The sequence below is a fragment of the Abrus precatorius genome, unplaced genomic scaffold (assembly GCF_003935025.1).
Source record: "Abrus precatorius isolate BTA unplaced genomic scaffold, Abrus_2018 Scaffold8, whole genome shotgun sequence".
Lineage (NCBI taxonomy): Eukaryota > Viridiplantae > Streptophyta > Magnoliopsida > Fabales > Fabaceae > Abrus > Abrus precatorius.
The window spans coordinates 27927431-27942243 of record NW_020874428.1 but is presented as its reverse complement, the minus strand read 5'-3'; the positions used below and the strand labels follow the sequence as shown (position 1 = coordinate 27942243).

The 14813-nt window shown below is 31.3% G+C and overlaps 1 protein-coding gene across 1 annotated transcript; it reads right to left on the bottom strand.

Annotated features, from left to right (window-relative positions):
• Positions 1 to 3005: 3005 nt before the first annotated feature.
• LOC113874616 (protein NLP2-like) lies at positions 3006 to 5895 on the bottom strand. The gene is made up of 4 exons (XM_027512834.1): positions 5347 to 5895; positions 4915 to 4980; positions 3869 to 4832; positions 3006 to 3775 (listed from the first exon to the last, which is right to left on the bottom strand). Exons 1-4 carry the CDS (start codon positions 5893 to 5895, stop codon positions 3006 to 3008), a joined length of 2349 nt encoding a protein of 782 aa, XP_027368635.1.
• Positions 5896 to 14813: the final 8918 nt, after the last annotated feature.

Genomic DNA, 14813 nt, shown 5'->3' with positions numbered 1-14813 from the left:
CAATAGATGCAAATGATAGGGTTAGACTTTTTGCAAATTAATTTTATTTAAAAATGAAATTAGCATAAAGCAAACTGTTAGAACATTACATCCCGCAATGACATAGTTTTAACTCTATTGCCTCAGTACTAGTTCAGCGAAGTTTAAAGAGATCGGACTTCCTTCCATTACGAAATTAGGACATGCCAAAGATTTCGATGGAGCCAGAAAAACCATCTCATTTTATTGCAAGAAATTAAGGGTTCATATGTAAATGATAAGGTCTATTAGCAAATTGATATGGTATTTCCTTGCGTGTTTTGCTGGGAGGCACTCAATTGTCAAGTTGGGTGTCATGTGTTACATGCAAGTTTAAATAACAATGCAAAATAACTTAGACCAACTTCCCGGGTGGTGTTAACTCACTTTTTTCAATAAGAAATTGCTTACTAATTGCCCTGCTACAGTTGTATCACATGACATCAAATGCATGTGCTGAGTTGCTTCTATAAGCAACTTTTTCTTAAAGCTAAAGTGGGACCCACATATCAATTATGAAATAACATAAAAAACTCGCAGCGAGAGTACAGTCAAACTGCTCTTAATTCACTAAAAAGGGTTTAGAATGAAGTCTACAATAGTTCTTGTAATGTCGGTAACCATGCTAATTCATGAATGTTAATTGGTATTGTCAATCATAAACACTTTCATGTGTCGTCTATGTCAATTGCATAACACCATGCATTGTTTTGGTGAAAGGAAAAAGAAGGAAGAGGAGATCTAGTTTGGTTTAATTAAAAAGGGTGGGAGGGATATTCTCCCCCCGCTTGTTTGATTTTCAAGAAAAATAAAGTTAATCTATTATTATATCCCTCAACATCAACAACTCTAGACAAAAAAATAAGGAAAAAGAAATACACTTCTAAAACAAAATGCTAATAATGAATATTCATGATCATTGCAACTGGAAGAAAATGGTAAGATCATTTATATACTTTATGATAAAATAAAATAAACTTTTACTTCATTACTTGAAAATGGAGCTGAATGCTAAGATTAATTTTATTATTCTTATCTAAACCGCGTCCCTAATAAATATACATTTATTGATAATAAAAGATTATATCATATATTAATATCAATAACAAAAAGATATTATTAACTAATACAAAACCCATTAGCTATTGTATTTCTTTCTTGTTTATTGGTATAGCCCCCCACGCACGAGTCCTAGAAAAACCATGCTAGTATAACATTTGACGAATACCAATCAAATACGAACCTGACAAAAGTATTAAAACCAATAAACTCGGATTATCGACAGGCTTTTGTGACGATATACAGTTTTTACACGAAGACAAAGATGCAGATTCCAGTCAGAAAATAGCAAGGCAAGTTCCGAGAAAGATGCAACGCTGCACCAACTAAGCGGATAAAAATATAATTTGATAATCTAATTTTAAATAGAATGAAATGGAATAGAATTTATTTTGTTATATTTCTTATTTTTCTTTAAGAATTAGTAAAAAGGTTTTTTATTTGAATTAGTGGGACCATTAAGTAATTAGAGAATAAGGCTCATTGATTTTACCGCTGCTATTTAAAATTTCTCCAACTCCTTAGAACTTGATGATACTCCTACGCCGCGTTCACCATCCCCTGGCGATCAAAGCATTCAAATGTAAATTTCTTTTTATTCTTCATGTTTTTGGAATGCTGATGCTGATACCGTTTTTTGGAAGGTCGTTCAAATCCCCAAATATGATAAAGAAGCCGCGGCAAGGGACTGGTGTTGCAATCTTTTGGTAAGGGGCCTTTTTTTTACTATTATTTTGCTGAGAGGGGGGAAGACATTCTTTTATTAGAAAATAAATAAACTTTAGTTTCACCTTACATATAATTCCACTTAGAATAATCAAGCAAGTTTAACGGTGTGAATATTTTTTTTAAAGAATCAATGGAAAGGACAGTTAACAATATGAACCAATAAGAACGACCAATTAGTCATTACTAATGTTCAATTCCCATTCCGAATGATCATTGGTATTAAGAAAGTGGTTGTTAGCCACTTTGCCTTTAATTTAATATTTGTTAGAACATGCTTTCTTCAATTCTTTATATATACATATATCTGTAGACACTCATATAATATTTTATATTTAAATAATATTTCATTTAATAAAAAAAGTACTTCTAGTCTATTAGCTTAGAAAAATATCAAATATAATAAATTAAAATATTTTTTATTAATTGAAAAAATATTTGTATATTTATACATTAAGTTAATTGTTAAGATACGTTGGTTGGTTGGTTAAGAATAAAGTTAGAATGCAATTTTTTTATAAGCTAACTTTTGAAGTTAGGTTGGTTCTACATTTTTTATATAGTATTAAAGTTATTTAATTTGAACGTTGAATCGTATACATACGTTGAATTTTACAGACTTCACGTACGTGTACGGCTGATCACGTCGTGAAGAGGGTGCCTTAAATATAGCTTAAAAAAAATATGACCAAAATGAACGTATTAACTCATAAGTTAACGAGTCAATCACGTAAAAATTGAAGTTCAGGTAAATGAGCCGGCTTCTTAATTGAATCATGAACAAATGGAGCTGCGAGCAGTTTCAAGAACTGACTAGAGTCACTTCCAACCCCACCATTCCCTTTCTATTAGGAGAGAAAAAGAATCTTATGATGGATTTCTTTAGATGCCAATAAATGAAGGTTGGATTTATTATAATAATTGGGTGGATAATTGGTGGAGTAATGGATGGAGATGGAATTGGATTAGCATTGAGTTAGCGTACAAAGTGCAGGTAATCTTAGCATTTGAATGAACAAAAGGAGAAGCAATTAATAGATATTAAAAAAAACGGTTCTCACTGCAAATATAGGTATCTCTAAAGATCATGTAATTTAAGAAAGCCGCCAACTCTAACAAGAAAAAGCAGGAAATATATATTTGAGTTTGGGATCCTACAAAGAACACAAGACACACACAAGAAAAGCAGATAATAATTGGTGTTAAGATGGGCTGCTGTTGCCGAACGTATTTGCTTGAAATAGGGCGAGTCTAATGGTGCGGCTCTGAGATGATTTATGCAAATCTTTACACTCTTCAAGATCAGCATCACAGGCCAAAACGACCCACTCCCCATCATCATCCAAATACTTGAGAACCATGTTGCTGACATCGCTTAGATTGAAACGTCTTGCTATCTCAAGCTGCAAATCTGCGAAACCCCAAATTGGTTGCAAGCTAAAGCGAATTTTTTCATCCGCAAAAGTAGCTTTGACTCTAAGAGCTCGAGAGTTCCAGGCACAAGCAATTTCAGACAAGTTGGGTGTGTTGAAATGTTTTGTATCCTCCTGTTGGACTTGGATTGATGCATGCAAGTCTGGTTCACTCCTTAGGAATGCATCAGTAACAGGAACATCTGGTGCAGTGTTGATGATAGTGGAAGCGGTGGAGGAAGGTGGGGATTTTAAGGTGTTATCTCCATGGCCATAGAAGGTGGTGTCAGGCTCGTGCATAGGCATAGGCATAGGCATAGGCATTGGCATTGGCATTTGCATTGACATTTTCTTGGACTTGGATGATTCGGCAGTGGCAGAGCTCAACTCAGGAAAACTGGTATAGAAGGAACCAATCTGAATGGCACCCTCAGCACCCTGTACCGAATCGATCACAAGTTGAAGTTTCTTTAAAGAGTGACCTACCTTCTTTATTTTCCTTGATGGCCACCTCGTTATTCCATGCTGTCTGCATATCCTTTTCAGAGTTGTGGGGCACACTGCAATCACAATCACAATCACAATTAAGAGACAGGATCAGTTTTACTTGTTTTTAATATATGATTAGTAGATACGCGAAGGTGATGTCTCACCGCCAATGCTCTTTGCCGCATCTTTTAGGCTTCCAGCAAAGTATTGTCTTAGAACTGGCAAACTGATAGTCTTCTCTGCCTTTGTTCGTCTCTTCTCGCCTGACTTTCTGCCCCCGCGCCGTCCACTGAACGTGTGAGATTCTTCCCCAACACCCTCTACACATCTTTGCTCAACTTGCCCATAATCTGAAAACACCTCATGACTGTTACTGTTGTCCCAATTGGTCGTCACTTTGAACTCCTCTTTTGGCTCTTCCAAGTATTCCAACGACACACACACCCCTTTCCCTTTCTGCTGCGCCTCCATCATGTGTGCAATCCACGACGATTCTTTTCCACACGGTTCTGCCTGCGATTGAGACTGAGACTGCGACGCAAATAATCTGTTAGATATTTCCTCCTTATTGTCGTGTGGCTGTGGTGGCAACGTGAACTCATCCTCCATGACAACATGCAAGCTTCTGCATGCTTGCTGAAGGAGCATGGATAATGAGTTGAGCATGTGCTTCTGCTCTTGGCTGTCGTGGCAATCCTTTGGGAGGAAAAACTCCAAGACAAAATCAGCGGATCCAGTGTAAAGGCTCCTCAGAGGAATAGCCACAGCAGCATGCAAGCCAAACATCTTTGCATGGTGAGCCAGAGGATATTCGGCTTTGCTAAAGGCTGTTATGTCTATAGCAAAACAAGGCTTCGTTGTTGTGAAGGCTGTCCCAACAATTCCTTGTCCTCGTAAAAGGTGATACTCAGAACATGCTTCCTGGAATCCCAACATGCCCACATCTCCCACAAAACACGCTGAATCCACTGTCGACACATGATTCTCCGTTGAATGCCCATACCCACACTTCCCTTGTTGGATGCAAGGTGCCCATGTCAGACCTAAAGGCAGATTGTGCGTCTTGCACACTGACGTCAAAACCTCTACGATTTCATTCACTGCCGCTTCATACAACTCCTCAAACACCTGATCCATCGTTAATCAAATATTATTCATCTTAAGGATCCATCCTATATTTATATGTACGTGCAAATAAATTTTAAGGTACCTTTACAGCAGGTGGAATGAAGTTCTCGCAACTCCTAAAATCAACAGCCTGCAAATCATTGACACGCTTTTTGAATTAATAATTAATACCGGATTTTATCAGACACTGGCCTGATCATTAAATTTTAATCAAGCAAAATCATTCAACCGTACTATATGTACGAGCACACGTACTTTTTGTAATTAAATGTGCTGTACGTACGTAATACATATGTTGATCTGCACTGCAGAATCTAAGAATACTGCTATGCGAGAAAAACATAAAAGATAGAAGGGTAGGTGAAAAAGCCCTTGGGTTGTACAAATAAATTTAAGAAAGAAGACAGTGGCACAAGTGTTCTATTAGATAATGGTAATAAGGATACTTAGATATGTATGTGTTAGTATTCCTTTTAAAGGAGAAGAAGGAAAAGAGAAAATAAAGTAAGAATACCTCGAAAGCATTGCAGACATTAGTCTGATCAAGCTGTGGGCGGTAGTTGATGATGGTTTGGTTTGTGATAAGGATCTGAAGAACACCGAGGCATGTGGCAGTGCCTCTTTCGAAGACAGGAAGGGACAAAGATCCAGGGAGATCATAATGAAGGCGGGGGTACTCATGGCATCTAAAGAAGCGAAGGTTTACGTTTGTGTTTGGGTTTGGGTTAATGGGAAAAGCAAGAGAAACTGAATCATCTGGATTTGTGTGGAAGTCAAGGCCAAGTCCTCTCCGTAGTGGCACCCATATCTGAATCAGCACATTGGCGTTCTTTGTGTATTCTTTCAAGTACTCAACAGCAACAACTAATCTCTCTTTCACAGATGATGATGGCTCAGGATTTGCCCTGGGTCCAATCCACCATCTCTTCCCAACCTCAGTTTCTTCGCTCCCAACACCACTCGTTTCCACCCAGCAACCTTCTACCAGCAGCTCCTCTATCAGTTCTTCCTCTGATCCACACTCGGCCAACGCACAATTTTGCACTAAGGCACCATATTCCATGCTGTTCCTACCTTCTCTATTCTTAATTAATTTCCTCTTATGATCGTTGTGATCCTATAATTTTACATTACACAACAAATCATTTATATGTTTAATCACCGAGAGAGATCGTGTAGAATATATAGATACAAATAGAAAGTTAGAGGGGATGGAGCATGTAGCAAGACTCGCTCACCTTGCTTTTGAAGAAGCTCGTACGTATATAGTGATATATATATATATATATATATATATATATATAGAGAGAGAGAGAGAGAGAGAGAGAGAGAGTTCTGAGAGGAACGTTATTCTTGAACTTTGATCTCTGCGTGATCGCTTAAGAAAATGATTACCTGAACTCAACATGCGATCGATCGATAAGTCTCTTATTTAATGACCAGAAACGGAAATTTTTTGTATTTCAGTGGGACCCACCAGTGTAGAGTGAGTGTCCTCCACTCTCACATCTCTCACCGTGGCACCTATTTGTTTATCAATTTTCTCAATTTTTCATATTTATTTTTTTTATCATCACATTTCTCGCCTGTTTTTTAAATAAAATTTGATTTTGATCTTTCAAAAATTTATAATTTTTTATTTTTAAAATTTTTACAAATAAATGTCCTTGAAAAAACTACACAATCTCTTTATTAATAATTTATTATTTTTCTTCAGGACGTACTTAAATAATATCTAATTGACAATATAAAAAAGATATAATATTATTAGTGTGATATTTATATTGAGAGAAGATAAAAATAAAAGAATAAAAATTGTGAAGAGAGCAAAATTTAAGAAAAAAATGTTTTATTGTCTCTTATTTTAAAGTTGAAAATGAGGCGTGAGAAGTTGGTTTTATTCATTATATATAGACGCTCTCTCACTTATCAGTGCTGTAAATTATATATGTTAATGAAATATTCCGTATATGGTAGCTGCTTCCTGTATTACAAACAACACTCCTCCCCTAAAAAAAAAGGCATCAAGTAGTTCTCATGTTGAAAGCAACCTACAAAGATTAATTCAAATCAGTGGGAGAGTGAAAGAGACACAGAAAGGTATATTGGGGTATGGCTGTTTGAGATTTTTATAAAAAAGAAAAAAAATGTTTTAAAAACTCGGAAAAGTGGTTTTACTATTTGCGTATTTTTATTCTTGTTATATTAATTTTAAAAATGGAATGTCTTAAAATTGGAAGGGATGAGCGGCAGAAGAATAGGAGCAGGAAGTGGCGGGGTCTGGCTGCGCGCCACATGGCAAAAGATGAAGATTGCGTAGGGAGGCACGATATCGGCGAAATGCAAATGGAAATGGAAATGGAAATGCAAATGCAAATGCAAATGCAAGAGTTTGATAATCCAAGTTGAGGCCGTGAAAATTGAAAAAGATTCTCCTGTGTTTCATTGGTGACTTCATTGACGCAATGCATCTCCACGAACCATAACCACTGTGCATAAACCTTGGGCATCCTTTCCCCTGGGCCCCTTCCTGATAACGAAACACATTTTCCTTTTTAGATTCTCGGACAACTCATGCATGTCACTTTCTCTCCATGGAGAAGGATTTCTTCCTCTGACACGTGTCATCAAACACTGACCCTACCAACCAGAGCATTTGCAGCACAGCGTTTAAATTTACGTTTGGAGGATACCTTCTTATGTCCCTTTAATTCCTCTTTTCTTGCTCCGCTAACGCTCCATTTTTTATCAACTCTTTCACTCTCTCTCCTTCCAAACTTCAACATTATATCTATAACACATATTTCAAAAATAATAATACTTGATAAAAAAACATAGTCAATCATCAAAATAATTATTTATAATTAATTAAAACCCACACCTAATTATAGTTTGTTACTAAGCCCACTTTTGTTGAGGTGGATCCTTGTTAATGCGCTCACGTATAATCAATAGTGATTAGTGAACGGAGCAAAGAAATCCCTTTTAACAAGTTGGTCGGCCAACGAATCTTCTTTTCACTTGCAACGATTTAACAATTAATTAAAAATTTTGAAAGATAAAGATATAAACAGAATATGTTTAAAAATTTAATTAAAGAACACAAGCAACAGGATAAGCTCATTGAAATTAAAGTATGCGTACCCAAAGTCAACCTAACCTGCAATCGTGTGTTATTCAATTCTACACTAAAAATATGTTAGCGATACCCATTCATTTTTCTGGGGGAAAAACAGTATGCCACATCCTAAACTGGATATACTTACACTTGTATCACAGACAAGCACCATAACTTAGCACATTTTAATATTATTATTCTTTTTAAATAATTTCATTTTAAGAATTATGTATAAAATTTTAAAAATTAAAATCCTCCCCATAATCCCTCAAACACACCTATGATTCATCTATTTAATATTAGTCTATCATGTTTTCATGTAATAACAAAAGCACAGAAGACGATAACAACAATAACAGTATGACAGGCTACATTTTACATTATTTTTTATATCCATATTAAATTCATATTAATCTAAATGAAGCAAATTAAATTTCATATTTTAATATACTTGAAAATTTATGTATATTAAAGTTGAGTTCCCATTTCAAAACAAAACACATGCTTGTAGACTAGATAATGAATGGGAGTATTTTAGTCAGATGATATACTGTATGAATTATAATTTTTAAACCTGTGAATAAAACTTTTAAAAATAAAAATATAAAAAAAATTGGAGGGAGTATCTTTTGACATAATTTTCTTCTTGTTTTATGAAAATATTTGTGTAATATCTTAATATATAAAACATTCAATAAATTTTTCATTTAATAAATGCAAAATATTGTAGAAAAGCTTACAATTGTTCTTAAAGAAACCACTAGATTAATGTGTCTTTGAGATTTAAAATACTCTAACAAATACCTTAATTCTATAAAAGTAAATATTTTTTACACTTTAATATAATAATTTTTTATTAAAATTTTTAGTTTTGTTTGTCTAACTTATACCTTAAAAGCAGACGTTAACGTAACTGATACGTTTACACACGCATTATTCTGTAATTTTTATTATATTTTATCACTTATAAGAAGTATAAAATAATATATACTCAAATGCATCAAGCGCAAAGTTTAATTTGGACGAAAAAAGAAAATAAGAAATAAGAGAAAATGAGAGAATTATTTTTTATATTTAAAATAAGTCCTGTCTAAAAGAAATCCCCCAATTGCGGAAAAGGGTCGGGTATTTTTAATTATATAATTAAATAACTTGTATATAGTGTGAAAAATAAAAATATTTTTATGAAAAGTATTTTAATAAAATATATTTTTAGAATCAATTATAATTTTTAATAGTAATAAATTTTAATGTAAGTTATTTATTACTTGTTTAAATAAGTACAATATTTTTATTGTAAATTTACTTTATTTCCTTTTATGAATTTCACCGGAAGAAAGGAAGTGTGCTTCAACGAATTATACTTGAAAGTATTATTAAATGGTGTCCAAAAAGAGTAACCTTATATTAGTCGAAATTGGAAAGGGAATATAATATATAATAATAATAATGATTGATGGAGAGGAAAGTGTGAATAGTTAGCGATGATAATTATATTACGAAAATTTAAAATGGAAATTCCTTTTTGGCAAAGCATCCAGTACATTGTTGACACGTAGTAGATTTCTGAAAGTCTGAGTCTTTCCATTTTCCACTCACAGGTCACAAGCCAAAGTAACTAAATAATGAATAATTTCGTGTGGGTCACTTTCTTGAATTGCGGTTAATTTTAATGTTAAGGTGATTAGGAGTCTTAATAAACTGCCTTTCATTGTTCCTGAAAGCCACAACGATGCTCTGTTTCGACCATAATCAAACAATATAGACAATATTTATTTTAGTATTATGGATATTATTGGTATTCTTTTGTAATCAGGTGTCTGCTAATTATTCTAATCATCTCAAGTTTGAGTTCTAATAGATATCGCTTATAGTAATTTTATTTTATTTGAATAGGATTCCTTCAACTCCCTTTGAATAAGGTTGTCATTAGGTTTAATTACAAATGTTTATTAACTTTCATTATTTTTATGTAATTGAAAAAATTATTAACTGATACCATTTAAAAATTAATAAATATTTTTTATTAACACTAGAAAAATGATCATAAGAAATTTATAATACCTTAAATGATAGTTCACTTTCCATTTAAATTCTGCAACCATTGTTCCGTATTTCAAAATTTTAACATATAAATTATTGCCAATTCATTATCCTTAAATCATTTAATAGGGATCTTTAAAATAAAGAAAAAATGTTCTACAATTTTAAATAAAGTAAATTTTATTCAAGCTATTTTAAAATGAAATAAGCATTATATTTTTCTCCAGCTTTTCGTTTTATTTTTGTATTTGTCAGTTCCAGTTATTCTGGTTAAAGTAGATCGTTATTTTTTAATTAAACATTGTACTTTGGCTATCTACGCTTTAGAATCTTCATGATTCAATGATTCATGAATCATGATCGTGACAAAGATTTTCAGAAAATAAATGTATTTCGTGTATGCGCCGAGCGCAGATGCGCACCACATAAGCCACCAGCTCACATGAATAAAATATTCATAAATATTGGATTTCTTATTTTAATTAATTAAAAGTAATCTTTTATTATAATAAATATTTACTATACTAAAATTATATTCAATATTATTTTTATATAAAATTAACGAAATATTACTACCTGCAATCTATAAATGTCGTAGCTATTTTTATCTTTTTATTTTATGTTATTTGTTTGTTTTAATCATTAAAATAATATCTTTATTTTTATTTATTTCTGAAATATTTTACATCTATTATAATTAAGAGAAAAATAATAACAAATTTAATAAGTTTAAAAAAAACTCTTCAAAAGAATTAGTAGGGTATCAAATACTTCTTTTACTATTCATTATATAAACGTTTTTAGTTATTAATTAAATTTTATCAAAAATTATAAAAATTAGATAAGTTTTATTATTTCTCATTTTTAATATATAATTTATTTTCTATCATACTTTTTAATAACTTTTAAATGAGTTAAAAAATGTATTAGAGAATATATTACTAATAATATTGTGTAGAATAATTAAAAATTAATTTCCTAGTATGCGCAGAATTTAGAAAAGGTAATTTTATTTATAGTATTTAACATTAACATTATTATAAAAATAATATTGGTATTTAGTTTTAAAATATATTAAACTAATAGTTATTAAACATTTTATAATGACTTCCATTATTATTTTTCTGTTGTTTATGATAAACGTGTAAGACATACAAAAATTAAGCAGAAATAATAATAAAATTACAAAGATGAAAAGTAAAATTGTTTAAAGTTTATAAATGACAAAAAATTAGAAAATGTTTCAAGAGTGAATAAATAAAAAGCACAGAGAAAGTCGCAGTTATATTAAAATTATTTTAATTTAACAATTTAACGTTTGTATATTTTATTTCATTTATAGTATGAATGTAAAGTATTTAAAATTACGCGAAAGTAAGGAAAACGTTAAAAATATTATAATAATATATTATTCTGAATCTTTAAAAAAACATATTTTTTCTTGTAAAAGTGAATATCCAAGAGGAGAGGTTTATACAAGTAATATATATATATATATATATATATATATATATATATATATAATCATCTTCGTTACAACGTGATTTGGTGTAGATGTTGGAAGCGGCGAAATGCTTAACCTGTGGAATGCAGAGAGTTTTAGGGTTCCGACAGTGTGATGGGCAGTAGAAACGAGAATGGGAAGATTTGAAGGGTTGGATGGGAATGGGAAATCTTTAGAGGAGAAAGCACTAACGATGGAATTTGTAGGGTTTGGAAGATGAAATTCTTATTGAGAATTGAGAATCCACTTTGCATCTTTCAATGATTTCACATTTAACCAATCATTTTTGGTCACTGACGTTAGAACCCAGTCAGATGCCGTGGATTTACAACTCACCCACTTGTTTCCCTCTTCTCCTCATTTCTCCATTATTTTATTCCTCCTTTGCTTTTCAACACTTAAACCAGACAAAATAACATATAATAACAAATTTTAAAATTATATTTTTATTATAAAAATATAAATTCTGACAATGTTTTAGTTAGATGGACAGTATTCATGAAAGAAATATTTAGACGCTTAAATCAAGAAAAATTGACAAAAAAAGTATTGTTATCGAAAATGTATCAACATTTATATTGTATGTCATGACACCTTTAATAAATTTGACATTTGTTAAAAATGTTTAAGGTATTAAATAGTAAGCATACGAGTGTGTGCTAGATCACTTTGATTATCATCAATAATTTAATAACTGATGTGGTAATGAGGTTGGATATATTATTGCAGCCGAAGGTGAGTTAGAAAATTGGTTCTTTTTGCATTGAGTTTTAGTAGGATAATGATAATTTAATTTAGTTTTTGACGTGCGATAATAATAATTTTTACCTTTTCCAAATAAATGATGGAAACATATTTTATTTAATCTACCTTTTTTTTTTTCTATTCACCTTATTTGAGGTGTTCAAATCTAATTTAAATAAATAGAAATCGTTAAATTAATGTTAAAAAAATCAAAACAAGTTAATCTATTAAAAATAATAAGCAGAGATTGAAAATATGCCAGTTTTGGGGATACATTTTCATATCAGAAGAATTTAAAGAAATATCATACATTTTATAAAATTTCTTAAAAGCAGCCATGATCAGAGTTAAATAGTTACAATCCAACTAAATATTAATGTTCTCATGCATAAAAAGTGCCAAAACATGCTTCGTAATTGAATTTATCTATTTAAAATAAATATGTAAAGTAAAAAAAAAAAGTATTTACTATTAATTTAAAGATAATTTTAAAACAAAAGTCTACATTTAAATTGACTGTAAATAGTTGTTTATTTTATATAGAGAAGGCAAATCTCCTGGGATCTCATCGAAAAATTAATTATGAATAAAAGCAATGGGAATCTCACGTTTGAAGCGATTATAGACTTGAATTAGGCACAAAAGAAGGAATTTTGAACAAGTTAACTACTTGTGGATGTGGTCAGAATGAATGAATGATGTATATATGTAAATGTGAATGTGTCAAAGGAAGAAAATTAAAATAATGGCATGCTTGTAGAGTGGAAGGTGCTTATAAGGTTCCTTGGGATCATCTCCTTGACTTGTTTCTCCTCGAGTTCCAAATTCCCTCATATCACAATATAGATTAGGCTCTAGAAACTATAGATTTGACATAACACATAATTTTAGTTTATTGTTTAAATAATTATGAAAATTACTTTTGATGGCAATGCAACATGTCTCATAAACAGGAAACCAAATTAAACTAAAAAATGAAATCGAGCATGCCGGCAATCAGCGTTAACAGGATCTGCTTAAGTAATATAAGTTTGCATGGTTACGAGATTGGCAATCGTAATGTTTTAGATTCTCATAGATACAGTTTTGCCATGTTTCGGATTTCCATATCTCATACGATGTTATTCACAATTGTCTTTTTTAGTCTCTCTCTCTCTCTCTCTCTCTCTCTCTCTTATTCTTTCATTACTCTTTTCCTTTTGCAATAACAGTGTAATACTACCCTCTGCCCCTCCCATTAAATTATTATTATTTCTCCAACCTGCAACCACACCGTTCATTCAAACCCATTATTATATACTTTCCAAATCCCTTTATTTAATAGATCTTTGCTTTTAGTAGCTTCTTCAGTTATCATCTCCAACCTTCCACTGCATTAAATTAAGGGTGCTATGAAAGGCCCTCGCTAACTTGAGAGTAATGATGAAGAAATTACTACTACCTAGCTATGTTCATTAAAAAACATTTATTTAAATGTGGTAAATTAGTATTTTGAACTCTCTCCTTCTCTCATGAAAATAGGAGAAGATGTCTAATTACAATTGTCTCTTTTATTTACATCAATTAATTAACTGAAAATAGATTAATTCGAAAAAGAAAATGTAAATAATTGGCAGTTTAATAAATACCTAAATTAACTTGGATTAATCAAAATGTATATTTTAGTTTGAGAAAATCATACAAAAACTTGAAACTCAGAAACCTCGTGAGACTAAAGCAATAGCAGTTTTTTAGTTGATAGTGAAGTGATAGATGAATTAAATTTCAACCACTGATCCAAAGTCTGTGAGATAAATGAATGAGACTTTTTTTTAAATTTAAATATTTATGTTTTTTTAGATTTCCCATAATCTATAGAAATTTTAAAAAGGGCCCGCGACGGATATTAATGAATCTATATTGCATCTGCATTGGATATTCAGCCCTCTGTATTTTATTAGTAAGAAGAAAATTTAGTCTACGTGTTTGATATCGTTTATCTTCCCTTTTCCTTCTTCAGATTATTTCTTAATTTTTTTCCTTTTAAAAATCCATAAGGGACGTAAGATGGGCAGGTAAACTAATTAACAACAATTAAATACATCTGAATCAGATATATGTTATTATTATTATATCATACAGCCAATCTTTCCCCTTCAGAAACAAGGAGTTCGGTTCGGCTATAGATTTGGAGAAATGGCTCTAGTCATCGGCAGCGTGTCCTTCATTTGCAAATTGGTTCATCTTTTTCATAGATAACAAATAGATGGAAAAATTATATTGACACCTTGTGAGTTTAAGTTGAATTGCCCCTTATACATTTGACTTTTACACAGATTTTCCATTCTCAATAAATTGATTAGGGTATATTTATGTTATATACCATTAGAAGTTAGAAAAAATGGTACTAAAGCATGTTTTTATATAATTTTTTTAACACACTCATAATCATTAGTTAAATTTATTAAAAATTATAAAAATATATCAATTTAAGAATGAAAACAAGTAAAACATTAATTTTATAAGAGGTAAGAATCATGAGAAATAAATAAATAAAGACTTTACCCGGTTCATTTAAGTTTGTTTTGAGTTA

Excerpts from the sequence above, each read along its gene's own strand:
- LOC113874616 (XM_027512834.1), bottom strand. The coding sequence starts at position 5,895 with ATGGAATATGGTGCCTTAGTGCAAAATTGTGCGTTGGCCGAGTGTGGA. Across the intron at positions 4,981-5,346 it reads ATGTCTGCAATGCTTTCGAG|CGTGTCAATGATTTGCAGGC; the intron begins GTATTCTTACTT and ends TAATTCAAAAAG. Across the intron at positions 4,833-4,914 it reads TCATTCCACCTGCTGTAAAG|GTGTTTGAGGAGTTGTATGA; the intron begins GTACCTTAAAAT and ends ACGATGGATCAG.